The 25,165-nt window shown below is 50.9% G+C and overlaps 13 protein-coding genes across 13 annotated transcripts; 8 read left to right on the top strand and 5 right to left on the bottom strand.

The window, feature by feature from the left end:
- Nucleotides 1-717: 717 nt before the first annotated feature.
- On the top strand, nt 718-2,346 carry COCVIDRAFT_83121 (hypothetical protein; the record flags this gene model as incomplete). The annotated part of the gene is made up of 4 exons (XM_014707194.1): nt 718-930; nt 977-1,219; nt 1,266-1,587; nt 1,634-2,346. 4 exons carry the CDS (start codon nt 718-720, stop codon nt 2,344-2,346), a joined length of 1,491 nt encoding a protein of 496 aa, XP_014562680.1.
- A 108-nt stretch (nt 2,347-2,454) lies between these two features.
- On the bottom strand, nt 2,455-3,609 carry COCVIDRAFT_32458 (carbohydrate esterase family 8 protein; the record flags this gene model as incomplete). Its single annotated transcript, XM_014707109.1, has 1 exon — nt 2,455-3,609. One exon carries the CDS (start codon nt 3,607-3,609, stop codon nt 2,455-2,457), a length of 1,155 nt encoding a protein of 384 aa, XP_014562595.1.
- A 1,752-nt stretch (nt 3,610-5,361) lies between these two features.
- COCVIDRAFT_21449 (hypothetical protein) lies at nt 5,362-7,018 on the top strand (the record flags this gene model as incomplete). Its single annotated transcript, XM_014707037.1, has 2 exons — nt 5,362-5,554; nt 5,604-7,018. The coding sequence occupies 2 exons, from the start codon at nt 5,362-5,364 to the stop codon at nt 7,016-7,018; spliced, it is 1,608 nt and encodes a 535-aa protein (XP_014562523.1).
- Nucleotides 7,019-7,696: 678 nt separating this feature from the next.
- Nucleotides 7,697-9,315, bottom strand: COCVIDRAFT_83609 (hypothetical protein; the record flags this gene model as incomplete). Its single annotated transcript, XM_014707195.1, has 4 exons — nt 7,697-8,333; nt 8,385-8,597; nt 8,649-9,083; nt 9,134-9,315. The coding sequence occupies 4 exons, from the start codon at nt 9,313-9,315 to the stop codon at nt 7,697-7,699; spliced, it is 1,467 nt and encodes a 488-aa protein (XP_014562681.1).
- A 1,053-nt stretch (nt 9,316-10,368) lies between these two features.
- On the top strand, nt 10,369-10,527 carry COCVIDRAFT_83732 (hypothetical protein; the record flags this gene model as incomplete). Its single annotated transcript, XM_014707196.1, has 1 exon — nt 10,369-10,527. A coding segment is annotated over one exon (159 nt), but the record flags the coding sequence as incomplete, so codon positions are not given.
- A 275-nt stretch (nt 10,528-10,802) lies between these two features.
- On the top strand, nt 10,803-12,099 carry COCVIDRAFT_32461 (hypothetical protein; the record flags this gene model as incomplete). The annotated part of the gene is made up of 4 exons (XM_014707110.1): nt 10,803-10,958; nt 11,007-11,117; nt 11,171-11,412; nt 11,463-12,099. The coding sequence occupies 4 exons, from the start codon at nt 10,803-10,805 to the stop codon at nt 12,097-12,099; spliced, it is 1,146 nt and encodes a 381-aa protein (XP_014562596.1).
- A 497-nt stretch (nt 12,100-12,596) lies between these two features.
- On the top strand, nt 12,597-13,942 carry COCVIDRAFT_83369 (hypothetical protein; the record flags this gene model as incomplete). Its single annotated transcript, XM_014707197.1, has 2 exons — nt 12,597-13,332; nt 13,383-13,942. The coding sequence occupies 2 exons, from the start codon at nt 12,597-12,599 to the stop codon at nt 13,940-13,942; spliced, it is 1,296 nt and encodes a 431-aa protein (XP_014562683.1).
- A 604-nt stretch (nt 13,943-14,546) lies between these two features.
- Nucleotides 14,547-15,773, top strand: COCVIDRAFT_10920 (hypothetical protein; the record flags this gene model as incomplete). Its single annotated transcript, XM_014706979.1, has 1 exon — nt 14,547-15,773. One exon carries the CDS (start codon nt 14,547-14,549, stop codon nt 15,771-15,773), a length of 1,227 nt encoding a protein of 408 aa, XP_014562465.1.
- A 1,339-nt stretch (nt 15,774-17,112) lies between these two features.
- COCVIDRAFT_10921 (hypothetical protein) lies at nt 17,113-17,838 on the top strand (the record flags this gene model as incomplete). The annotated part of the gene is made up of 5 exons (XM_014706980.1): nt 17,113-17,301; nt 17,362-17,415; nt 17,488-17,583; nt 17,648-17,731; nt 17,788-17,838. 5 exons carry the CDS (start codon nt 17,113-17,115, stop codon nt 17,836-17,838), a joined length of 474 nt encoding a protein of 157 aa, XP_014562466.1.
- Nucleotides 17,839-18,439: 601 nt separating this feature from the next.
- On the bottom strand, nt 18,440-19,996 carry COCVIDRAFT_10922 (hypothetical protein; the record flags this gene model as incomplete). Its single annotated transcript, XM_014706981.1, has 1 exon — nt 18,440-19,996. The coding sequence occupies one exon, from the start codon at nt 19,994-19,996 to the stop codon at nt 18,440-18,442; it is 1,557 nt and encodes a 518-aa protein (XP_014562467.1).
- An 873-nt stretch (nt 19,997-20,869) lies between these two features.
- Nucleotides 20,870-22,591, bottom strand: COCVIDRAFT_32464 (hypothetical protein; the record flags this gene model as incomplete). The annotated part of the gene is made up of 7 exons (XM_014707111.1): nt 20,870-21,027; nt 21,083-21,462; nt 21,509-21,622; nt 21,676-22,114; nt 22,164-22,233; nt 22,285-22,410; nt 22,460-22,591. 7 exons carry the CDS (start codon nt 22,589-22,591, stop codon nt 20,870-20,872), a joined length of 1,419 nt encoding a protein of 472 aa, XP_014562597.1.
- Nucleotides 22,592-22,937: 346 nt separating this feature from the next.
- Nucleotides 22,938-23,336, top strand: COCVIDRAFT_83510 (hypothetical protein; the record flags this gene model as incomplete). The annotated part of the gene is made up of 1 exon (XM_014707198.1): nt 22,938-23,336. The coding sequence occupies one exon, from the start codon at nt 22,938-22,940 to the stop codon at nt 23,334-23,336; it is 399 nt and encodes a 132-aa protein (XP_014562684.1).
- A 507-nt stretch (nt 23,337-23,843) lies between these two features.
- On the bottom strand, nt 23,844-24,651 carry COCVIDRAFT_21457 (hypothetical protein; the record flags this gene model as incomplete). The annotated part of the gene is made up of 2 exons (XM_014707038.1): nt 23,844-24,581; nt 24,643-24,651. The coding sequence occupies 2 exons, from the start codon at nt 24,649-24,651 to the stop codon at nt 23,844-23,846; spliced, it is 747 nt and encodes a 248-aa protein (XP_014562524.1).
- Nucleotides 24,652-25,165: the final 514 nt, after the last annotated feature.

Genomic DNA, 25,165 nt, shown 5'->3' on the forward strand with positions numbered 1-25,165 from the left:
ATTCGAAGGCTTGGCGTAAGCTCAATATTAGCATTGCTGCTGCCTACTATCTCACTATCGGTCTTACGCACCGCATCTCGTTATCTGTACTTTCTTGGCCATACTCTCATATGCAAATCACGTAAGTGGAGATGGTGGTGAGAAATGTTCACGGCTCCTACAACTGCAACTCCGCGGAAGGGTACCTCACCCCATGTTAGATTTGCCATTACGCCAATTGAAAGATTTGAGGCAATCACAAGAGAACTCGACGTAACACGATTCATGACGAAGTTCTACATGCTCAGCTCCCATCTTACTAGGCGCATTAGAGCAGCCAAGTGCGAGCCTACGAACGTAGGCGAGCTGAGTAAGTAGCAATACCCTGCCCGCCAATGCTTACACTCCACATCTCCACACTCAACTTCAGCAACTTTGTCTATTTTGGGCAGTGATGCAGTCTCGGCGCTACCATTGACCCCGCCATTGAAGGAAGGGTTGTGATACGAAAATCATGATATAACCAGAGTTTCTTGCTGCACTGCTTCTCCAGGCTCCTTCACAGCGTCTGGATGCACCTCCCAGACTCTGTCATCCATCGCAATGGCTGCTGCAATCTATGCGATATTCGCGGCTCTACTCGCTGCAGCCGTTTATCGGCTAAGTAAGGTTGGTCAAAGGCCAAAGGGGTATCCGCCAGGACCCCCGACTCTACCACTTATCGGCAACCTCCATCTCATGCCAAAGGAAAAAACTCATCTGCAATTCAAGAAGTGGGCGGAGGAATATGGACCGGTTTATTCGCTCATGCTTGGTACATGGACTTTGATCGTTCTTGCGTCGGATCAAGCTGTCAAGGATCTTCTAGATAAAAGGAGCGCAATCTACTCGTCACGCCCTGACCATTATCTTGCTCAAGTAGCAAGTGGGGGTCTTCGTTTCGCACTGATGGTATGTTAAACATTTATTCTAATGTCAGAAATGCTGACATACTCAGCCTTATGGCGATCCATGGCGCATGATCCGCAAGATCGTACACAATAATCTCAACATCACGGCTACAAAGTCTTACGTGCCGTATCAAGACCTTGAGAGCAAGGCTTTACTTGTTGAGCTACTGGATATGCCAGAGTTGTTCATCGATCACCTTCGACGCTACACGCACAGTCTGACAACGCAAATGGTATTTGGGTTTCGGACTCCCAGCATTGATGATCCCAAACTGAAGCAACTCTTCTGGGTAAGTTGTACATATAATAGTGCAACTGTTACTGACGCTACTACAGGGAATCGAAAAGTTCTCTCAGGTACATGGTAAAACATCTGCAGCACTGCTTGATCTATACCCCGTACTACGATCACTGCCGGATGCTGTGCTTTCTGAGAGGAGACACGCCAAGCAGCTACATGAGAAATCGAGCGAATTATTTGTTGGACTCTGGCTAGACGTCAAGAAGGCTATCAAGATTGGAACTGCGAAACCATGTTTCTGCGTAGATCTAGTGCGCGCCCAAGAAGAAGAGAATATCTCAGATGAGCTCGCTGCATATATCAGCGGTTCGATACTTGAAGCTGGCTCCGACACAACGGCAGCAGAGCTCGTTAGTTGTACGGGCTCTCTCCATACCCCAGATCTCAAACTAACATATCACAGTCACCCAAGCCATGATTTTGTTTCCCGAGGTAGCAAAAGCTGCGCAGGAAGAACTTGATCGCGTGTGCAGCCATCGCCTTCCTACAATCGAGGACTGGCCAAATCTACCGTATATCCACGGCTGCATCAAGGAGACCTTACGATGGATGCCAACCGTCATTTCAGGGGCACCCCACGGACTAATCCGCGATGATGAATACATGGGGTATACGATTCCAAAAGGTGCAGGTGTCCTACCAAACAGCTGGGCCATTCACAACGACCCCAAACGGCATCCCGACCCCCGCCGCTTCGACCCAACACGCTACATACACGACCAGTCAACCGCCGCAGAATCAGCAAACAATCCCGATCCCACAAAGCGCGATCACTTTGGCTTCGGCGCCGGACGCCGCGTGTGCCAGGGCATGCATGTTGCCGAACGGTCCTTGTTCCTGGCCATATCGCGCCTCCTATGGGCCTTTGACTTCCGCCCTGCCCACAATGAAGCTGGCGAAGATATCATTCCAGATCCGGAAGATCTGACAGAGGGAACGCTTTCTCAGCCGAAGCCGTTCCCAGCTAGTATTACGCCGAGAAACAAGGAGAAGGTTACGCTGATTAGAGAGGAATGGGGGAAGATGGAGGCGCTGCTTGATGAGGAGCGGCAGTGGAAGATTTTGCCTGAAGGACTCAAATGGAAGGATGTCAAGAACGTCTCTAAAGAAGCTTGAGGTGGCGTATTACTAGTATGTGAGAAAAATGCTACTATTGATCTTACATTGCTAGTCCTTGCTCATGCGTTGTCCTATCATATATACATCCCAAGACCATTTCCCATCTTACCGCCCCGGACTCCGATCAATCCACTCGGTATTCCCAAACTCGCCCGAAAACGGATACTGAAACACCGTCTCCACCCTCTTATAATCCCTATACTCCCTCTCCCCAAGCACAACAGTAACATTACTCTGCCTCCGTGCTGTCTCATTCCACCCCGGCCCATAACTCTTATACTCGGCCATGGTCGTATTAACGCCCACACGCGGATCCCCCGTACTCCACCGTATGTACCCCGCCGGCAATACCGAATCATCCATGTCGCAATTCGCAAAGAGAGACCGGTGCAGCGCATTCCAGGGCCGTCCCAAGGCGCACTTGCCCTGGATAGCTAGCGTATCGTTTTCTTTTCTGAGCTGCGAATCGTGGATATACACCCCGTACCGATTCTCAAACGTCGTGTTCGTCCCCTTCCACGCCGTAATCCCGCCGCCGCAGCCGCGTAGCGTAAGGAGACTAGACTGGATCCACGCGGTACCAAACCCGTACAGGAAATCAGTCTGGCCCGCGATTTCAGAGTCGTAGATGTATGCGTTGCCGAGTTTGCCAATGTACAGTGTATCTTGGTAGGAATGGAATGCGCAGTAGTAAAAACCACTGTTTGCGTAGCTGACGGAGATTGCCAGGGAAGGGCCCGCGGCATAGGGTAGGTAGTCGTTTGTGAAGTTTAGGTTGTAGGCGCGGAAGTCGGTGTTGCCGAATGGGGTGGTTGCGGGGACGGGGAAGCCCGTGGGGCCTGTGCCGGTGAGGCTGGCGTTGAAGGTTGGGGCGACGGTTAGGACCGAGGTGTAGGCGTTGTCGAGGGTCGAGAGACCGGCGCCCGTGGCGTTGTGCCAGAGGATGTTGACGGTGTTTTTAGTTCGCGTTTCTGGCTGCGCGGTTTGGCCGAGGAGATAGACGGGGCCGGGGCGTGTGATGTTGACTTGTTCAGTGTAGGTGCCGGGGAGGATGAGGATGTTGTAGGGGGTTTCGTCGTGTGGGAGGCTTAGGACGGCGGATTGGATGGTTGAGAAGTTGCTTCCTTTTCCGACGAGGAGCGTGTTTTGTGGACATCCGTCGAGAGGTTTTGGGGTGGGATACTGGCATGCTTTTCGGTTGGCTGCTGGTATGGCAGCACACACCTGGAAGAAGCCAGCGAATATCATCGCCAATCGCATCTTGGGAGTTTGCATTGCAAGATTCGATCTGCTGTGGTACGCTTTGAGGCTTGGCTGGCGTTCCTTTTAAAGTAATTCGGTCTCGTATACTTGCGGCTATCATGGTTTACCATGTTCCGTTTGATCATCATAGTTCCGGTAATTTGGAGTGACTCTAACTGCAAGTAATCCTCTAGTTGAATTTCCGACCAATACCTGCTATTACGGTAGATCTAAGTTCGTAAACGCGGGGATGGCCTATGCGGAAAAACAGGGGAAGTTTGGGGAAGGGAGGGTGGAGATAATCCACCAATGAGCCCAGATGATAGGAGAACCGGAAAACGATTTCATGGTTTGATGAAGAACTGATGATGCGAGGTATCGAATACTTGAAAACATTCGGGCTGCTGCTATCATGGTCAGAAATTGAACGCAAACCATGCATTGCCATGAAACCTTTTGTGGCGTCGTCCAAGCATTAGGGTAAGCTTCTATGGTACCTGCGCTTAACGACACTGCGGTGCGCCCGAATCTAACACAGGTAGCGGTCAGACTTGATAGCTGTTTTCAGGCCAGTCATAGACGATGTGTGACATGGGTCAAGCGAATATCCTTGAGTTTAATCGCTTCGGCTTCGCGGTGACATTGTCGAGTTTCTTCTAAATGAGCTATCTTACTGCGTGGTCGGTCGAGAAGTCCGAGTCGCGGCAGAATGGCGCACTAGTGCTTACAAGGCAAATTTCCATCAGGTGTTCTGTAAGCAGTAGAACTTTGTTATGTCGCAGTAAAGCCGATGCATTGGTAGCGGTGTGTATCGAGTAGCCATGCGCTCGCAGTACTGGGCGAGAGCGCCGTCTCTTGGTCGCCTGGTGAAGCAAGAAAACAGAGAGTAAACTGGTAGTAAAACTAGGTGTTTGGAATAGGTACTAGTAAGGGAGTCTGTTAGTCTACATATGCATCGAGGAGCTAGCATCAAATGCACTATTACCTTTTTCTAGGTTCACGCACCTTGTGTAAGTGTGAGCTGAGCTTACTGTGGGTACTTCACATGATTAGTCCTGGCAGGTTTCTCGGCATGTCTAGTCTTGCAGACGGAAACCATAAATGTGTTGGAGAGACTAATTCGGAGGCTTACCGAGAGGGTGTGCAGACTCCATCTCCATCTCCACCGAAACACCAACACCACTCCGCTTCCACAATCCTGTTGCAAGCTGGCGTAGGGTAGCAGCACGTCTCAACACGATCCTACGTTACATATCTGATCGATGAGCTGCCAAGAATGCGTCGCATGTGACTGATGTTCGCGCCTCGCACCGTCAGCGCCCATCATAGCTAAACGGCCACGCCGACGTCCTGGCACATGGCCATTTGTTGGTGAACAGCCCTCTTAAGGCAGTCGCTACTGCGATAACGAGTGGCTAAAAGCAGTTCGTTAACGCCAAGAAGTGAGCGCGACAAGCTAATAGTGCCCAGAAATCACGACATCGCACGGTTCGATGATGCGTGTGGCCGAGAAGGTATACCAAGAGACTTGAACCCATGGAATTGGCTCACCTTCCCCATCCAGGGTCTTGGAACGAGCGGACTCCTGGCACCGCAAGACATTCACGCCCCAAAATCTCACTTGTTATGTTGATTGCGACATAGAAAAGAAAAAATCGTAATCTATCTCGCGTGGCATCCTTGAGCCACACTATCGCGTCACCATGTAACCTTGCATTTAACTTGCGGGCTCTGCTCTGCAAGCATAGTCGCTGCACTTCAACCCCAATCATGGCGATCGAGCACGACGACGGAACGAAGGTGGTGCATTACACCAACGAGGACTCACCGTCCTCGCCCTCACCCCCGGTGTACGAGGACGGTAGCGTCCAAGAAGACAATGCCTATGTCTACGATGATTCGCAGAAGCTGGGATACACGGCGACGGTGTTTGTCATTCTGAACAAGATGATCGGCACTGGAAGTAAGTACAGCCAGTCGCACAATATCAGCATGTAACTAACTGTGATCAGTCTTCTCAACACCTTCCGGTATCTTCGCCGTGACGGGATCGGTCGGTGTATCGCTTTTTCTCTGGATCATTGGTGGTATCCTTACTTTTTGCGGACTCTCCGTCTTCCTAGAATTTGGACTGGCAATCCCCCGCTCCGGTGGCGAAAAGAACTATCTCGAGCGCGTTTACCGCCATCCCAAGTACATGGCAACATGTGTTTTGGCCGCGCAGATGTTGCTTCTTGGATTTTCATCCGGAAACTCGCTGGCTTTTGGCCGTTACGTTCTTTTTGCATCTGGTTCAGAAGCGCCTGATGGCTGGGCGGCGCGTGGTATTGCCATTGCCTGCGTAACCTTCTCGGTCACTCTCCATGCTGTCTTGCCAAAATGGGGTATCCGCCTTTTTAACGTCCTAGGAATATTCAAGGTCTTCATCCTTTTGTTCATTGTCTTTTCTGGCTTCGCTGCCCTTGCCGGTCACCTGAAGATCGAGAAACCGAACAACTTCGATAATGCATTCCGCCTGGAAGTCGGCGACGGATATGGTGGAGGAGGCGCATACGGATACTGTCAAGCACTCCTTCGCATCATCTACTCATACAAGGGCTGGGAGAACGCCAACTATGTCCTCGGAGAAGTCAGGAACCCCAAGAAGACTCTTAGCTGGTCCGCACCTCTTGCTATTGGCGGAACCACGATTCTGTACGTGCTTGCGAACGTAGCTTACTTTGCCGCGATTCCCAAGTCCGACCTTGCAAAGAGTGAAGTCATTGTCGCCGGTCTCTTCTTCCGCAATGTCTTTGGTAACAGCGCTGGAGCACGCAGTCTTCCAGCTTTCGTCGCACTCAGCAATCTGGGTAATGTTCTTGCAGTCAGCTTTGCGCATGCTCGCTTGAACCAGGAATTTGCAAAGGAAGGATTGTTGCCTTGGAGCCGATTTTGGGCATCAAATAAGCCATTCAACGCTCCTGCGACTGCTTTGTTCCTGCATTGGCTTATCACCGTCATCATTCTGGTTGCTCCTCCCGCTGGACCCGCATACAACTTTATCACGGATCTTTACACCTACCCTGGCGCCTGGATCAACGGTTTCGTCACGGCAGGTCTCATCTACCTCCACTATTCCAAGTCGGAGCGCTGGGAATCTCCATGGCACACCTACCTTCCCATTGCTCTGCTCTACTTGGCCGCAAATATCTTCCTCGCAATTGTCCCCTTTATCCCACCGGATGGCGACTGGAATGCCGAAGGCTACCCCTACTACGTGTTCCCCGTTGTCGGTGTCAGCGTACTACTCCTGGGTGTATTCTACTGGTTCTGCTGGACAAAGCTATGGCCAAAGCTCGGAGGCTACAAAATCGTCAGTCAGCGCTACGAAGATGCCCAGGGCAACGAGCATATCAGATATGTCAAAGTGTACACCAAACACGACTAAAAAATGCCAGGCTAGGATGGCCGTGCAATACTCAACAGTACTACGCAACCATTTCTATTTGGGCAACATATTATGTAGATTACTGAGACTAGTTTCCATTTTTTGGTGCACGTTTTGCATTTTCACAGTGTATACCCCAATTTTATTTAATGCATAATTTGACCGGGGGGTTTTTTTTTTTTTTTTTTTTTTTTTTTTTATTTAATACAAATCCCCATGTTTTCGTATTCATCAACCACCCCACACATGCTTTCAAGATCCACAGGAGCCTCCAGTTTTCATACTATGCATAGCCCACATCGCACACATAGCGTACGGCCGTGATGAAACCAGTCCCCGTGCTTACTCTGGTTTATTACATGTGTACAGCACGATGTGCATGAGCCATTTTTATGAGTGGTTCGCGCGAGTCCAAAGGGTGTACCGTGCGACTGCGTTCCGTCTTAGCGCCATGCAAGTACTGCTGCACATCAAGAGTCTCGCCCCTTCCAATCAATATCTTTCAAGATTCAGTTTATTCAATTTTCGCAAGATTGCGACCCAAACATGGGGAGCACAATCTGCTTGATATATTTATATGCTCTATTCTAGGTCTATTATGTTGTGTTGCCGCGGTGAGCGGTAGTATAATTATCTAATGATAAGTAGCCAGCTACACTGATTTCTGGGAAAAACTGTCTACAAGGCAAAGCGGAAGTCTGGGTGCTCGTCGCCCAACTCCTTCATGCTCTGATCCAAGACCTCGGGCAACTCGAGCCTCTTTTGGTCGCGCCTCTTGTTCTCCTTCTTGCAGCCGTACCAGGTTATGGTCGCGGCAATGGCACCCAAGCAGGCTAGACCGAGACCAGTGCTGAAACCAGTACGGAACCGGGGGGCTTCGTTGAAGAGGAAAACGTTGGAGCTGACGAAGGCGCCGGCGGTGCCAAAGTTGATGATTGCGGCGATGGCTACGGCGCGCTTGTAGCCGCTGCCGCAGTTCATAGAGACCCAGATGATGGAGATGGGCATGGCGAGGTAGCAGCCGCATGCGATGAAGAACATGCCCATATATCGTACCTTGGGGTTTGGCGGGTGTGCAATCTCAACGATGAGACCAACTGCGAGAACCGCCCAGCCAAAGATGTAAAAAAGGTAGCGGCGCTGCAGACGCTCACTTGCATAAGCGAAGATGACGGAGAAGGCAGCACCGACCAGGTATACGGGGATGGTGTGGACTTGAGCCTGGATCGCAGTGTAGCCGAGGCCTTTGAGGATAGTCGGCTGGAAGTTGGCGAGCGAGTTTGCGTTTTCTGTGACTCCGAGGTTCATTGCGACACTGTCGGTTTGTCAGTATTGGCGTTCAAGCAATTGAACGAGATTAGCTTACCCAGTCCATATCTTCCAGTCTTTCAAGTACTCGAGAGCCTTCTTGAGTGTGATTTCATCGTCAGACACATGGCCTCCATCAGCCTTCACTCGTGCAAGCATAAGAGCCTTTTCTTCAGGAGACAAGAAGTTGCAGTCTTCCGGGAACGGAGGAATAAATGGCCAGGTGATGATGCTGATGAAGACTGTAATGCAACCTTCGATGATAAAAATCCTTTTTCGAGTTAGTAACTGCCGCTCAAATGCATGCGCAAAGTCGACTTACCATCGCCATGCAGCATAGCCAGCAGTACCGCTCATCTTAGAGATCAACGACGAGAGAAATCCGTTGATAGCACCGGCGATGATACCGGCCGTAAGGAAGTAGACATAGCGTGTAAGATACTCGCGCTTGGAGTAGTATGCGCCGATCAGATAGGCACAGCCAGAGATGAAGGCCGCTTCAGCGAAGCCAGTGAGCAGACGGCAAACAACCATTTCTTCCCATCGCTTGACATTTCCCTGTCCGATGACTGTGATGCCCCAAAAGAACATCATGACACAGAGGGATTTTGGCCCATAATGCTTGAAGGCAATTTGAAGCGGAATACCAGCAACAAGGTAGCCAAGGTTAAAGACCCACACACAGATGTTGAAGCGCTGGCCGATGAGGTTCAGCTCCTTCTCCATGCCCGCGATTTTCGCATTTCCAATGTTGGCGCTGGAGAATTGAGTTAGTTTTGCAGGTGAGAGATGAGAGAGAAATCCTACCGGTCGATGAAGTTGACAAGATAGAGGATCCATAGTACAGGCAAGATCCTGATGTCGAGCTTTCGCAAAAGCTTGCGCTCAGCAGCGGGATCAAAAGAGACTTCTTCGGTCGTCGAACCAGGCGAAGACACGGATGAGCCCTTGACGAAGGCGCCTTTTTCGATTGAGCTGGGTTCGGCCATTGTAGATGGTGATTGCAGAGGTTAGGCGGGGTAAGGCCGTAGATTATAGCTGCACAATACTGTGTCTTGAGTAACCAGCAGGCCTGCAATGCAAGCAAGGACAGGGGCGACTGCAGAAGATAATGGCCAACCCCAAACACATGGCATTTAGCCGCGTGCAGGACAAAAACTGAGGTAAAATCTCCAAGCGAGATACCAACGGCGAACGGTTTGGATTGAGATGGTCTTGCTGTTCTAGAAGCACCGAAGTACCCCCAAGCGTTCAAAAGATGGGGTGATATTCGGGGGTGCTGCAAGGAGATTCGACAACTAACCATGCTACGGATCACTCACCGCATTAGTATGCCAGTCGCTCATTCGTTGGTGGTGTATTAACGAGCCACTTTTCTCGCTGCCGAGCTCTTCAGGGTTCGGCATCAGATGCTTCAAGGCCTGGACCTCCGTCTATCATGCTGATTTACGATCAGTACCCGACCCAGCGGCTCATTCGCCAATCACCTTCGGTAGAAGTACGGTATATCGTGTCTGACTGTCAATAGTGCAGCGCCATGTCTTGGTAAACGCCAAAATCGCGGGTCGGAGTAGAAATGTCCCATCCCGCCGGAGCGGCTTGTTCATCCCCACGCGACGGCCCGGGCAAAAGGTGTAACAGTAGTTAAACTTACTATTCTTCCGTCCGCCTGAAATTCTCCGTCTAGAGTACGCCACCCTGAGCTTATCTGTCCCTATAGGATTCTTATAGGTGACATGGAAACACAGCTGAAATGTTTTCGTCATAGATTTCAATGGGTGAGGGCGGGAGCGCCACGAGGCTCTCCTTGTGCAAAACCAAACGACACCACCGTGCGGGTGCAAGGATTCTGCTGCGCAATCTCGTGTTCGGCGAAATAGAGAATGCGTTCCGCTCCGTACTCCAGAACCCTATGCGAAACCCACAGCAAGCGATGCGGCCAAGGTCATATAAGGCCGCTCGGCCTTTCTTTCAAGCCTTCCCTTCCAGTAAGGTGCTCCTTCAGCTACCAGCCATAGTGGGTACCTACATACGGAAGGATTCCACCCGGAAATCATCATTGGTTCCGAAGTGTTCCATTTGTTAGAAAAATTTGGTCTCTGCTGCACAGTCATTCGAAGGATTTCAATGTAAGAAACGGTCCGGTTTTGGGCGTGTACCAGGCATGTATTGCGATGGGTATAGCGCATTGCGGAACTTGAAGCGCAAGCCGTAGTCCCAGCTGTGAAGAGGCTATGCTACATAAATAAGTGTGTATACCTTGTCATGCATAGTGGAACGAGGAAGTCTATGCACAGACCGGTACAGCCCAAACTAGATATTATCACCCGTGGAGACAAAACGCTGGGCATTTCCAGCACAACTGTCAATGAGAAGCAAGGGATCTGCTATAAGTCTACCTGAATGACTAGATGCTCTGTCGATCTCCGCATGCCTTTGGTTCGGCCGCCTGTAAGACTTCACCGCTCAAACGAGAATGTACAGCGCCTATCCGGGTGAGCAACATGACTTGCGATGGGTTACTGTAACCTTGACCTCCATCGCTACCATTCTCTTGATATGTCGCTTGTCCATCACATTCAAGAATAGGGGCTGGTTGGGGATCGAAGATGCACTGGTCATTACAGCAAACGTAAGTGTTTGAGTGCGAGTTCTGCAGACAGACACTGACAGAAGACAGATGTGGCTGATAGCCTTCGCCATATGCGTCTATATGGCTACAATCTATGGATTTGGACTGAAAGGTGCCGACATAGAAAAGTCTGGCGGTAACTTTAAGAAGGCGATCAAGGTCAGTGAAGTGGATGTAATGACTTTGAAAACCAGCTGACAGGCTGTCTGCAGTTCTTCTGGCTCACGCAAGTCTTCTACACTCTGACGAATGGCTTCAACAAAATGGCTTTCATTGCCTTGTACTACCGCGTGTTCCCCATGCCCCGCTTTCGACTGATCTGCAAGATCTTCGGTGCGGTATCAGTTGGATGGACGATATCATACATATTCGTTGTGATCTTCCAATGTACACCGATAGCCCGCGTGTACGATCGTTCAATACCAGGAACATGTATCAGCTTCTTTGGACACCGGTAAGGACTACACCAGACGTTTGTATGACCAGTACTGACTATCTTCACAGCTGGTCCAACGCAATCACAAATCTCATCACTGACATCGCAATATTCATCCTTCCAATGCCAATCATCGTGCGCCTCAACATGTCTCTGGGCTCACGAGTTGGCCTTGTAGTCCTCTTCTCCATGGGTTTCTTCATCTGCTTAACGACCGCTCTTCGCATGGGAACGCTGCCGTTGACCCTCAGAACCAAGGACCCCACCTGGGAGTCTGCTCCAACAAATCTATGGAGCTTCATCGAAGCTGCGACTGGCGTCATTTGCGCATGTCTGATTAGTCTGCGCAAAACTATCGCGGCATTGTGGCCCAGAAAATGGAGAAGTACCAGGGGGGCAAGCAGTGGGTATCAGCAGTATGGCAACAGCAGACCTACAGGCAATGCTCTCAGTGCGGCAAGGGGACCAGGAGGAACGGACACCTCCCATTCCTATGCCATGGGCAATGTTAAGAGCGGGAGCAGGGGGCGGCCAGACACATATGCAGACATCAGCCCTAGCGAGAGCCAGGAACACATCATGGAGGGCAAAAAAACAGTAGCACACATTACGACGAGCCGGCCTCGAAGTAGTGAGAGCGGAAGTGAGGACCTTGTTTTCGAGGGCATCACCGTCACTACGGATGTCAAGGTCGTTCGGGAGTAATGTCAAGCGCTGCATTCTAGAGAAAAAAAAAGATAATAATAATAGATACACACTGCATACTCTCGTGTTCCAAACGTGTCAGACGTCACACAAGTACCAAAGTTATTCTCGCCCTGACCCTGACAACCCGGAAATCCACCACTCGGGTCTGATCAGTACCTGGGTGCAGTAGCCGGGGTGTACTAATGCTTGTCAGGAGCAGCACTAAAATTTAGCGCATCGTTTCTAAATCCCTACCCAGTTAGATAGTTACAGGGAGAGTGTGCTGCATATGGCCGGGTACCCAATATCGCGTCTAAGCGTTTACTCCCGGTGGCATGATAACTTTTCCATAGGCCCTTCTATTACAGTACCGCACCTGTTTCTAATAGTGCAAAGACGAGTGGCAAAAGGAAACATCACTCACCAATATCCTGACATTTTGGTCCGATTGGTCTCTCGCATCGAGCATCACATCAGCATACTATCACGCAAGGATTTTTTTCCAGTTGGGCATCATGGCGGCCGCAGCGGATCCCCTCAGCATTGCAGTGGTCGGGGGTGGCATAGCAGGCCTCACACTCGCTATCGCGATGCTGAAAAATTGCCCACACATTCTTGTCACACTCTATGAGTCTGCCAACGAATTCGGGGAGATAGGTGCAGGGGTTGGTTTTGAACCCGTCATGGTTCGCACCATGGGACTCATCGATCCACGCATTGCAGCTGCATTTGAGAAGTGCAGCAAAGGAAATACGGCGACGGAACCACCGCGGTGGTTTACTGTGAGGGTTGGCGACGAGCGGAAGAAAGACGTTACATCAGGGGAGGAGGTCTTCGTTATGCCAGCAAGGACAGGCCCTCGAGGAGGGGTGCACCGGGCGCATTTCTTGAATGAACTAGTCAAGTTGCTGCCGGAGGGTATTGCGCAATTCAGAAAGAGATTGCAAAACATCACAGAAGCAGAGTATGGTTCAGGAAAGGTGATTCTTCATTTCACTGATGGATCAACGGCACTGCATGACGCTGTACTGGGATGCGATGGAATCAAATCGCGCACGCGATCTATACTGCTCGGCGACTCTATGGCATCAAAAACCGTCTTTTCCGGGAAGTACGCCTACCGTGGGCTAATACCCATGGCCAAGGCTATCGATATAATGGGCAAAGGTACACCGGAGACGCCGCAGCTCTACATGGGTTATCGTGGTCATGTACTTACCTTTCCCATCGCAAACGGAACACTCTTTAACGGTAAGCGGTTCATCTGGTTTTCGCAATTACTCGGGCTAAGACATCAATAGTGGTAGCCTTCTCTTCTCGCCCCACATGGGACCAACCAGAATGGGTAGTGCAGACGACTCGTGAAGACATGTTGAACGACTACAAACACTGGAATCCCGCTGTGCGCACCATCATGGAGAACCTACAGAAGCCTGATATTTGGGCACTCTTTGATCATCCACCCGCGCCAACTTACTACTCTACCAAGCCACTCCTATGTCTTGTCGGCGATGCAGCCCATGCTTCGACACCTCACCAAGGGGCGGGCGCTGGAATGGGCATCGAGGACGTCTACATCCTCAGTGAACTGCTGTCTCAATGTACCTCAAAAAGCGACATTGCGAAGGCTTTTCACGCATACGATGCGGTGAGGAGACCACGCAGCCAGAAACTCGTCAAGACAAGTCGCGAAGCCGGCATGCTGTGGGAACTTGAAGGAGAAGGCGTAGGAGATGACCTTGAAGCACTCAAGCAAAATGCATTGACTAGGATGAACTGGATCTGGGACCATGATATCACAGAGGATCTGACACGAGCAATAGGACTCATGAGGGACGGAACAAGTGCGGCAGTACAGTAGTGCAAGTCCATAGTATTACGCAACGGAAGTTTCCTTATCGGCCGACGTAAGTTCCAAGAATTTCCCCACGCTGAGCTAGCAGCCATTACAGAACAAAGTTTTGTCAAACTTGTCTCGGCTGAGAATTGCACCAATAGACGCATAGGAGCGAGCAAGCGTCGAAACGCTCAATGTGTCGGGTGACCGCGTGTTATGACTACGCCGCATCAGCCTCACCAAAATCTTGTGCTACCTTACTATTACAGACTGCATGCATTAATGTGGAAACGCACAGCCTCGTTCTAAAGCTTACAATGTTTGGAAATCATGATCCTTCGACTTTCGACTCTCCCAGAGTATCCCACGTAGGCAGAAAGCTAGACTTGGTTCGCTGCAAAGTTGGCGCTTCGCCTTCAATGTGTTGGCGGCATAGCCACATCGCATGACCTTCTTCTTACCTTAGGAATATGCTCTCCTAGGCAGTGAAAAGCCAAGCTGTTGGATCGATTGTATGATGGTGGCCGCTTTCAAGTATAACTGAAGAGATGTTGCGGTACTCAGTGTCCTACACTTTGCAAATCATCTATTCATTACATTAACATATTTTCTCCAGGCTTTCGTCAAAATGACTCTAAACATTTCCAGGCACCCTTTTGTTGACTCGAACACACGTAGCCGTCAGCAATGGTGCCCAAGAGACGTCCTAGGTCTCTGCGATGATAATCGTTGCGTTGGTTACGCCCCCTCCAAGCGTCGCAAATGCCTGGCACACATAAATTATTGGTCCTGGAGTATGATGAGATCAATCATGGACGATATGTCACAACAGCCGCCCGATCCTACAATTCTACGGCCTCAGCTTGAACGTCTTGCTAGCTATGGACTCTGTGTACGTTACCATCAACAACAGGTTGATTCCATGGTGTACAAGTGGAGCAGCAAGATATACGCAGCTTTTCCAACTGGCAGGGTTTCAGTCAGTAATTCATCGCCATCCAACATAACGGCATCGCCCATATCGTCCACTACGTCTCTTCAGCCTGAGAACCTCCGCGACATGATACAGGAGACGATGAGGTGTACGAACGAACTCCTGGAGATTTTATCGAACAATCATCCACCAGTGCAGACAACGTCCATGACTAGCACCTCAGTATCTGAAATTTCTTCACCAGCGCCGTCACGACGTTCCTCGATACCATCCGACTCGAACGAGGACTCTACAACTTCATCCACCAGTGATTCCACAGAATTGACACCTCAGACTGTCACTCCACCAAGTTCTATCTCTCAAATCTCAAGAACAGCTACACCCTCATCCGCAGACAACGCAACGGATCCCCTCACATCATCACCATCCCCTCTCCAACCACAGCCTTGCACCCGTCCCCACGCCCGTCGCATCCTCCTCTCCGATCCCTGCCCAATCTGCCACGAAGGCGGTCCTCTCTCCAACTCCCCCGCCGCAGACCTAGTCTGGTGCAAATCCAGCTGCGGCCGTCCCGTCCACAAATCCTGCTTCGAAGCCTGGCGCACACAACGCGAACAAGATGGTCGGAACCCTACCTGCGTTATCTGTCGCGCAGACTGGGATGATGAGTGCGACTGCCAAGGTTGTCATCATGTTCCGCGGCGATCTGGTGACACAGCGTGCGCAATATGTCTTGATGCGCTAGATGCAGCATCAGAGGCTGAAGAAGAAGAGACTGTGTGGTGTAAAGACGGGTGCGGGAAGAGTGTGCATAGGGTTTGTTTTGAGGTTTGGGAATGGCATTGTGCGGATGCTGGGAGGGATGCGACGTGTGTGTTGTGTCGTGCGACTTGGAATACGGACTGCTCGTGTCAGTATTGAAGAAGGGATGTGTTAGATTTCATATTATGTGTTCTTGGTAACGAAGTACATGTTTCTTTACGAAAAGGTTTCGAATGGCGAATCATTTGTACTGTGTAAGAAAACGTTGATGACATGATGATGTTGCGTGGCAGCCATCAGGGTACACGCTGGTTCCGCGCTCCAGACACGTTCCGCCTCGCCCCCTGTCTTTCCGCCTGCCCTGCGCAATTACAAGAAAGTTTTGCGCGCTTACGTGCATTGCATCAGTAGAGGAAGGGGGTAAAATTTGGCAAAAGCTTATTCGAACTGCTCTTATTTTATGATTTTCATTGATGTAGGTGATGGATATGAGCAGAGAAATAGGTATACACTGCAGCTGGGCGTTGATTGTAGCGCGCATAAGCAGTGCTCTTTACAGCAGCATATGCAATGGGCATACCGTTTTCATATAATGTCAAGTTTTTCAAATTCTGTCAATTATCATTCTGGAGTGTCTTTTATCATTGGTGGCTTCTAGCATTAGCCATCTCCGAACCCTACGCTACTGTCATGTGAATATGCATCCATCATCAGCACTTGATCGAAACTAGGAAAGGCAGCCAAAATTCTACAATCACTGATACGCATGATCTAGTTAAGTTTTATCATGAATTGTCCCACGAACTAGCCTCAAAACTGAGGTACCGTCTATCTCGTGAACTGTACATTGCGTATGTGTGCATTAGCAAGACGAACCTGCTAGACTGGTGCAGTAGACTCGATGCTCTATGATGTATGCAGGAGCCGATAGGATCGTCAAATCTCAAAAAATAAACACCTGTGAGTACATTCAGTCATAAATCGGTGTCTGACGTTACATCTCCATGTGCCTTCCTAAGAAACGAACCGCAAGCAGCCCACCCCACAAAACCAAATTTCAAAGACTTAAGGATCGGCCAGATCACGCAAAATTCTTCCCAAATAGGACGTTCAAGCATTATGAGAAGATCTTGTGTGAAAAGTGGCTTCCTCGCCAAGCCATCCAACCGACCAAAAGCATCTAAAAAAGGACATCTTCTAGAAGCTGATTTGCACCAAAGTCAGCCCACTCGATACAAACATTTCGCTTGGGAACCATCCAAGAAATCCAGGACGATCTTCCCCGCCTCTCCAACCAAGACTTCCGAAAGTCGCCCCAAAAGACTTGCGAAATATAGATAGACAAACGCCACCTATGAAAAGCACCCTCCAATGAACTTGTCAAATCGAGATCTACAAGACCAATATATAAAAGGCACTCTTCGAAACATTCACCTTGTATCCATCCCATCAACCAAACTACTTCCATCACCAACAAAACCACCAACAAAACCTCACCATGAACTTCCTCCTCCTAACCTCCCTCCTCCTCGCCTCAAGCGCCCATGCCAGACCTGTTGAGGTTCCGGCTGAGCTCTCCGGCGCTATCACCGAGTTTGTTCCTGAGGATGTCACTTCCCCAACCGTTGATACTGCGGCGGTGCCCTCCCCAATGACACCTGACTCTGCCACCAGCGCTCTCACCAAAGTTCGTCCTTCCCAACCCACTATTTTTTTCCAACATACGCGTGGAACTAACTCATTAAAGCGCCAGCAAGATGTTTCAGAGGCTATACAACCTTTTGCGGTAGTGGATCTGGGCGTAAGTGTAGAATGATGCCACTCTCCTTACCCCAGCTCTTTCTAACGCGCATATAACTAACCCTCCTCACAGCCCCGTCAAGCCTCCGGCACCCTAGGCTCAGTCAATCTCGATAAGTCTCTATCAATCGACCCTATTACCGGTTCTCTCCCTGAGTTTCCCCGCCAAGTTCGCCTTCCCCTTGCCCTAAATTCTTTCTACTAGCAGGCATATAAACTAACCCTCCACGTAGCGCCGCCAAGCCTCCGGCACCCTCGGCTCAGTCAATCTCGAGGACTCTCTCTCAACCGACCCTACCACCGGCACTCTCCCCAAAGTTTGTCCTTCCTTCCCCACTCTTTCCAACACACACGTATAACTAACTCCTCACAGCGCCAGGAAGATATCATATGCGACATACTTCCATCGCTAAGCACATGTTGAATGCAAAAGTGTACTATGTGAATAAGAAATGGGTAGTACTAGGCTCCAGTATATCAACTCCTGAGTACTGCAAATCTTGTGAACATACGAGGTGGAAAGTGGCACCGGAATGCTCGTTTTGTGGAGTTCCTCTCTCCCTTTCCCCCAGATTACCGGGGGGAGAAGGAGAGAAAGTGTAATCTCGGCCAAAGTTTTTGGGAAGAAGGTTTCTACATATTTTTTTAATTCTTGGATTGAATGTATAGGTAATTTTTTGTACGCTTCTTGTAGTTTTATATTGAATCAAGGGATATTTTTTTTAAAAAAAAATGTTGTTGATATTAGCGATGAGGAGTGTCGAGCTTGAGTGGTGAAGAGATGGACTAGATGTCCTTGGCCCTAACATCAGAACAACGATATAACTCAACTACGAAGATAAAATGATAGAAATCGAAAGTTTCACAGCATTCAATCACCAGATATAGCAAAAGTCAAGTCAAAAGTAACCAAAAAAAACGGGTATTATTCTTCATCTACTTTTACAAAAAGATTTCTCTCATGGTATCATCTCATCATTTTCCTTTCAACCCCCCAACAAATCATTATAGAACATGAATTTTTTTTAAATAGCGTGCTTTCCAGCACCGCAAGGTTGGCCAAGGTGCTCATGGCCACCGTGGTCGAACCTGCTCATGAAGCGCGCCGACTCAGCACCGCGCTTGCGGAGAGTAGCATTGGCCTTGGGGATACCCTCGAAAGAGACGGCGTACTTGGCAACGGAGTTTGCGATGCTCTGGGTGTTGAGGAGGTAGGCTTCGTGGTTGAGGTTGTCGATGTCGTCGCAGGCCTGGTGGTAGCATCCGTCGAGGGGCTTACCGGCTTCACCGCCGAAGAGCTGGGCCTCCTCGGGGGTCTTGAGGACTTCGGCACCGGTGAAGAGACCGCCGGAGGGAATGCCGTTCTCGAGGAAGGCAGCGTAGTCGGAGCGGAGGGTGAAGAGGGAGGGAACGTGGGGAAGGCCGCGCTCCTCGTAGAACTCTTCAAAGTCCTTCTCGATCTTGTCGGAACCGGCTGCGCCAGAGAAGTTGAAGGCACTGCCATCACCGTCGTAGATACCAAGGACGTAGTTGGGCGAGGCAATCATGTCGAAGTTGAGGTAGGCACGGATCTTGTTGGCCTCGGCGGTGCTGCCGCCGAAAGTGCCGTTGATGGTCTTCATGTAGTAGAAGGATCCAAGCTTGCCAAACTCCTCAGCACCCCAGAAACCAAGACGAACGGCGTTCTTGATCTTGTATTTGGTGAGAGCAAGGCCAGCGACTAGAGTACCAACAGTACCAGATCCGTCATCGTTGATACCAGGGCCCTGGTAGACGGAGTCGGTGTGGCCACCAATCATGAGGACGTTGTTGTGGTCGCCCTCCTTTGTCTCAGCAATGACGTTGTAGTTGGTGCGGTTTTCCTGGATAGCATTGATGAAGAGGGTTCCCTGAAGTGCAGTGCTGTTTCCAAGCTTAGCAATGAGAGCCTCTCCAGCCTCCTTGGTCATGCCGACAGTAGGAGCGTAGTTGCCTGCACCTCCAAGGGTACCTGAGAGGGGCTGCTCTGGCTCATTGTTGTAGATGAGTGCGCCTACAGCACCAGCAGCCTTTGCTAGGGTAGACTTTTCGGCAAAGGGACAAGTGCCTCGAGAGATGAGTGCATGTTGGCCAGAAACAGCAGCAGGGTAATCTGCGGCGGCGCATCCCAGGTTGTTAACCTTGACAATGTTGGCAGTGGCATCGCCAGAGGGGCCAAAGGTCATGTAAGAGACGGGAATATCTTCACCGGCGACAGTGAGCTTGGTCGTAGCAGCGGTGAAAAGCTCAACGAATGGCTGCTTGTACACGTCATAGTAGCCAGTGGCCAACAAAGTCTGGTACAACCATTCGGTGGTCGCGTTGTGTCCTGTGCCACCAAAAGCACGGTTACCGCCAGCTTCGTCGGCAATGTCTTGAAGTTTTTGGGAACCCTTGAGCAGATCCTCAAGTTTAATGTCCTTGATCAGATCCTTGGGAGTGACAAGCTTCTTAGGCTTATCGTGATGCTTTCCAGGCTTGCCGGGCTTTGTGTTTGGGTTTGGCTTGGGACCAACCTGGGCAAGGACAGGCGCAGCGAGCGCAACGAATGGAACGAACCTCATCTTGAATATCGAGAATGAGAGATGAGCAAAGACTGAGAAGGCTGCCGTGCCAGATCCAACCGGAATTGCATGGCTCTATATACTCTGGTGGACGTCCTCGTAAATGACTATGAGAGTTGGGCTAGCATAGTCGCGTGCTCATTGGCCTAACCAATTCAGGCAGCTGCTATTGCGATGGCTAGTTGGCCACTGTTCGGGAACCGGGGAATGGGTATTCAAGGCATGCTGTGGGATATTGGTGACGGGTAGCCGGGTGAAGGGCTGGGGGCGAAGGCGACGAAATTGATGAAGGTCGACTTGGCTGCGTGATGCTGTGTTGTATGAGGAAGGAGAATAGCCGCATCATCTCTCGGACATACCTAGCTCACGGCCAGACGACACTTGATTGGGAAGTTAGATGGCGGCCAAGAATCCACTCCCCGCCAAGAAACATCCATTCCCCGTCGAATCGCCTTGGCATGATAGCGCCAGAATCAGGGCGGATGATAATGGAAGGGGCAAAGCGACGATCCCGCCACTGAAACACTTCGAGAAGCTCTCGGCTTAGCAGCAGGTTGCTCTCAATTTGATCAAAAAATATGCAATGTGTGACTAAAGTGGCTGGTTGTGGTAGTCTAAATTGGGAGCCTCGGCAGCCGTCACCTCGCTACCACTATGGCTGTTATGCGCTGGACTTGGCAACGGGTATATGATCAAAAAAGCGGGCAAACACAAGGGAATAGAGCCGAGTAGCATTGGTCAAATTACGAATTGATAAGTCAAGCCACACTCGCAACCGGCCGAATACGACTAGGACCGATAGATCTTTACAGAACCACGTCTCAATTAGATACAAGAAAGTCCAGGCCATCATTATCATTATTCCTTCTTTGCTTATTTGTCGAAACCCGCTTGCAACTTGACAACGAACGCGCCACGCTCCATAGTGTTGACTAGGATGTGACCGCTCTTGAATAGCGCGTAGCTCGACCAAGTTCCAACAAAGTCAACGCTGCCGCCTCCGGGCATGTTGTCATCCTCAGGGTAAATATCTATCATAATCAATTTTGATGTTCTTCAATACCAAGGGTGGCAAAAATAACTTACCGAAGAAGCCAACTTCCCTAACACCAGCACCGGTGGGATCCTGGGGAATCGAGCGGACATCCAGGACGCGGAAACCAGTGCCGTAGTTGGACTGGTATGCGAAACCGTTGGCAACATACTGGTTGTGATCGACACCCTTAGCTCCGCTCCTGTACAGTCCGGTTTGCTTTGGTGCGCGCAGAGATGAAATGTCCCAGATGTAGGTGATGGGGTTTCCTGGGACACCGGGGCCAACTTTGTCGTACTCATCGTACTCGTCGTCAAGAAGCAGGTACTTCTGGTTCTTGGGATCCAAGACAGCGCCCTGGTGGGTGTATGCTGCACCCTCGTAGGAAGTGACGGACAAAAGAACAGGAGCCTTCTTGTTCGTTACGTCATAACTGGGCCTTGTCAGTGCTGCTCATTTGATCAAAGGTGCTGACTTGCATGGAAAGTGAGTCTTCGTTGTAACCGTAGCAAATCTCGTGGCCCTCAAACTGCTTGTCGGGGCCGTGGTAGATAAGGCACTGAGCATCGTGCACATAACCGTCCTGCGACGCACTTGAGATACAATGTCAGCTGCATGTTGATGATTCCCAGGGTTGCAGACTTACCATCCAGGGGTGGTTGGGTTGGAAGGGTCGGTGATGTCGATGAAAATGATGCCGGACTTGCACTTGTCGGTCCTGGGCTGCGCTCCGACGGCGTAGATGAAGTTGGTCTCAGGGTTGGTTACGACGTTGTGGGCTCGGCCACTGGGGAGGCCCTTGAAGTGACCAGTAAGATCCTTGGAGTTGCTAAAGACCTTCGGGGAAGCCGGGTTAACGGTGAGTAGTTTCTTCATGTCGAAGATCTGGATGCCGTGTCCCTGGGCCTCGCTACCGATGATCATCAGGTTGTTCTGGCCACGAATCTCGCGCCAGGTGCTGGGGGTCGAGTATGCTGGAAGACGTCCAAGGTAGACGAGTTTGCCTTCCTTGTTGATCTCAGCAAACGCAGCACCATCTTGCTGTCCGATTGCAACAAACTCGCGACCATCGTCCGAGGTCCAACCTGGAAGTCATAAGCATTGGCCATTCTGAAGGAAATGCATATTACTTACCCCACGATGACGATCCGACACCACGGGTACTGCCAAGCTCGGCATGCGACAAGAAGTGCAGGAGATCGATCTAGTCATGGGTCAGCTGTTGCTATCCGACTAGGGGATTATTTTTACTGACGTTCTTGCACTTGAACACATCGGTGTCGGTGATGGCAGTTCCGTTGATGCACTCGACCTTGTTCTTGACCTCGGCGAACTGGGCAGAGTTGTACATGCCCGCAGCCTCTTGTTTAGCCCATGACTCCTGTTACTGGTTAACATCAAAGCCGAGCGTAGTGGAACGGAGTCGCAACCTTCTTCAGGGCCATGTTGTTCTCGTGCCTGATGCCAGAGTCATAGAGCTGGGCAGCCCTAAGCTCATCTTTGGGCATTTCCTTTGCCACCGCAAGGGCGGACAGCGAGAGGAGAGCTGTGCGTAGGAACATGTTTGCGGTGGCTTGAGAGGCAACGAGACAGCGGTGCTCGAGGTACTACAGGTCCATGGACGGTCTTAAATGTTCTATGGAAACTTCGTAGGCAAATTATTATAATGCAACCCCTATGGCCAACGAGGCAGGTCTATAGGCTACCTGCCCCCTTTGGATGCTACCATCGGTATAGTGCCCCATGGTACGCAGTGGTGTGGGTGCACAGGCGCCCCATAGTAAGGATACGAAGCATTGTATAGCCAGGGCAGACAAGCCTATGGAGAGGAGTATTTGGGGCTTCTAGATTAAGCAAAAGCTTGAACTACGGATGGGTGCACGGTTCGGGAAGGAGGCTTCGTCTAAGATGTCTTGGCCGCAGTCGATTCTTCCTATCCGGCGGCGGAGTAAAGCTGCCAAGAGCGCGATCGTCAAAACGCCAAAGATAACGCGTTGCGCGCACGATCCCAAGAGGGGCAATTCCAATGTTGCATCGCTCGCGTTGCTCGCAGACGGCGTGTCCAAGGGCAGAGAACGTGATGCCCGCACGCACCAGCCTTTGCACGCCAAGATTGTTGAGAAGCACTGCTTTTGGCTGGCAATAACTATGCTTGCCGCGTTGCCGACAGGTATCACCACCCAGCAATGTCATGGGAATAGGAATAGGGGTGAGTGGATCGCTTTCAATATCCTCGGAGTTCCACGACGTGGCGAGAATCATCACCGGCCCAGTGTCACACTGTCTATTACATACTCATGTATGTGAGCATGTACTTGTAGTAGTGCAAAAGCCATACTGTCCGAATACCTCGTGATGACTGAGTTTTCTGCCCAATGGAGCTGCACATGAGTTTTTTCTTCGTCGCTGCATCGGATGGCTGCTAATTGGCCCAGCAAACAAACATCCAATAGAAAACGTCCAGTAGTGCGGACGAACCATGCCCGTTTGAACAGGTCCAGCTGCCAGTCTCTACTCTTTCGATCGTGAGCCAGTGGGGACGGCGGGGCAACGTTGGGCCGTCACGTCGCGTCCGCTACTACCGACCGTCGCGGGGTTCCACTGTTGCGTCACATGTTAAACAAAACCTGTAAACATCACACCCAAACAACACAAACAATCATCCTGAAATAGCTCTTTGGAGGGGGGCCATGCCCATCAAATATTCATTATCGAATGTATGTACTCATAGAAGCCGTCAATGGTCGTAGTCTCGTCCGCAGTGGCGTATCGAGCTCATCAGATCTTCGTCATGCCTGGTGCTCTACCATGCATTCACATGGAAGCCTCAACCTTCTTGAGGCACTCGGGGAAGTCCTTCCAGTCGTACATGATGGCCGCGCACTTGGTCTCTTCTGTGAGGAGCTTGGCCATCTCTTCCATCTTCTCCTTGCCCTCCTCGATGCCGTAGATGCCAACGTATCCTATGCAGGGGATACCGGCGCGCATGGCAGCCGTGGCACCGCTCTTGCTGTCCTCGACCGTCACAGCCTCGGATGGCTTGACACCGAGCTGTTCAGCAGCGTACAGGTAGATCTTGGGGTCAGGCTTGGACGAGGGCGGGTTGAGCGAGGTGGCAGCCGAGTAGACGTGCTCGTTGGGGAAGAAGTGGTCGATGCCCGCCTTCTCAATCGAGGCAACGACACGGCTCTTGGCTGAAGTCGACACAACGGCCATGGGGTAGCCCTGCTCCTTGAGCCACTTGAGCTGCTCAGTCACGCCAGGACACTCAACCGCCTTCTGGCTCAGCTTGCGAGTGACGGCACCCAGTTCCTGCTGGACGTAGTCATCCATCTCCTCGGGTGGCATCTGGAAGTTGTGCTTCTTCTGCAGGCCGTTGAGCATTCCGCGGAAGTTGTGGCCGACAAAGTCTTCAAGCAGTGTCTCGGCCGTGTACCTGGCGTCGATGTTGTGCTTGCTGAGGACTTCGTTGGTGAGGTCAGCGCAGGCCTCGAAGGCGTAGCGCTCTGACTGGACAAGCGTGTTGTCGCAGTCGAGCATGATGTACTTTGCCTATGCATGGGTTAGCGGGGTACTGGCGGGGTACATTTTCAAGGTGGGGGTGCGTGTTTACCTTGCCCATGGTTGCTGTGGTGTTGTTGTATCGAGGCTGGGTGGGTTATCAGTGCTGCTAACTGACTGCTCAAAGTGGCCTGGTAAAGTGTTGAGTGTAGAGGTAGGGAGAGAGAAGATAAAGGCTTTAAGGGGCTTGTTGGGACTCTGGTAAATAAGCAGCAGTGAGCGCGCCTGCCGGATGTCAGGCATGGGAGGGCGGCGGTGCAGCAGCGGGCAGGCGCACCTACGTCATTGGCCAATCTGGTGGAGCGTGCGCAGGCCATTGGTGGGACGCATGTAACTTCTCTCACCACTTTGCTCTCACCTTGGCTTCCCCCCCACCACCACCACGCCCGCCTGTCTGCAACATGGTGGGGTCACCTTTCTCGCATCTTCTCTGCCGTACGCCGCCTGTCCTTTACCTGCCTCTGCCCCTTTCACTGTCCCTCACTATAGCGCGGGAACTACTGCAATTTTGCTGACCTGCTCCACCGGATGCTTCATTTACTCATTTGGACACTACGTCTGTATCACTACAATCC

The sequence above is a fragment of the Bipolaris victoriae genome, assembly GCF_000527765.1.
Source record: "Bipolaris victoriae FI3 unplaced genomic scaffold scaffold_0, whole genome shotgun sequence".
Lineage (NCBI taxonomy): Eukaryota > Fungi > Ascomycota > Dothideomycetes > Pleosporales > Pleosporaceae > Bipolaris > Bipolaris victoriae.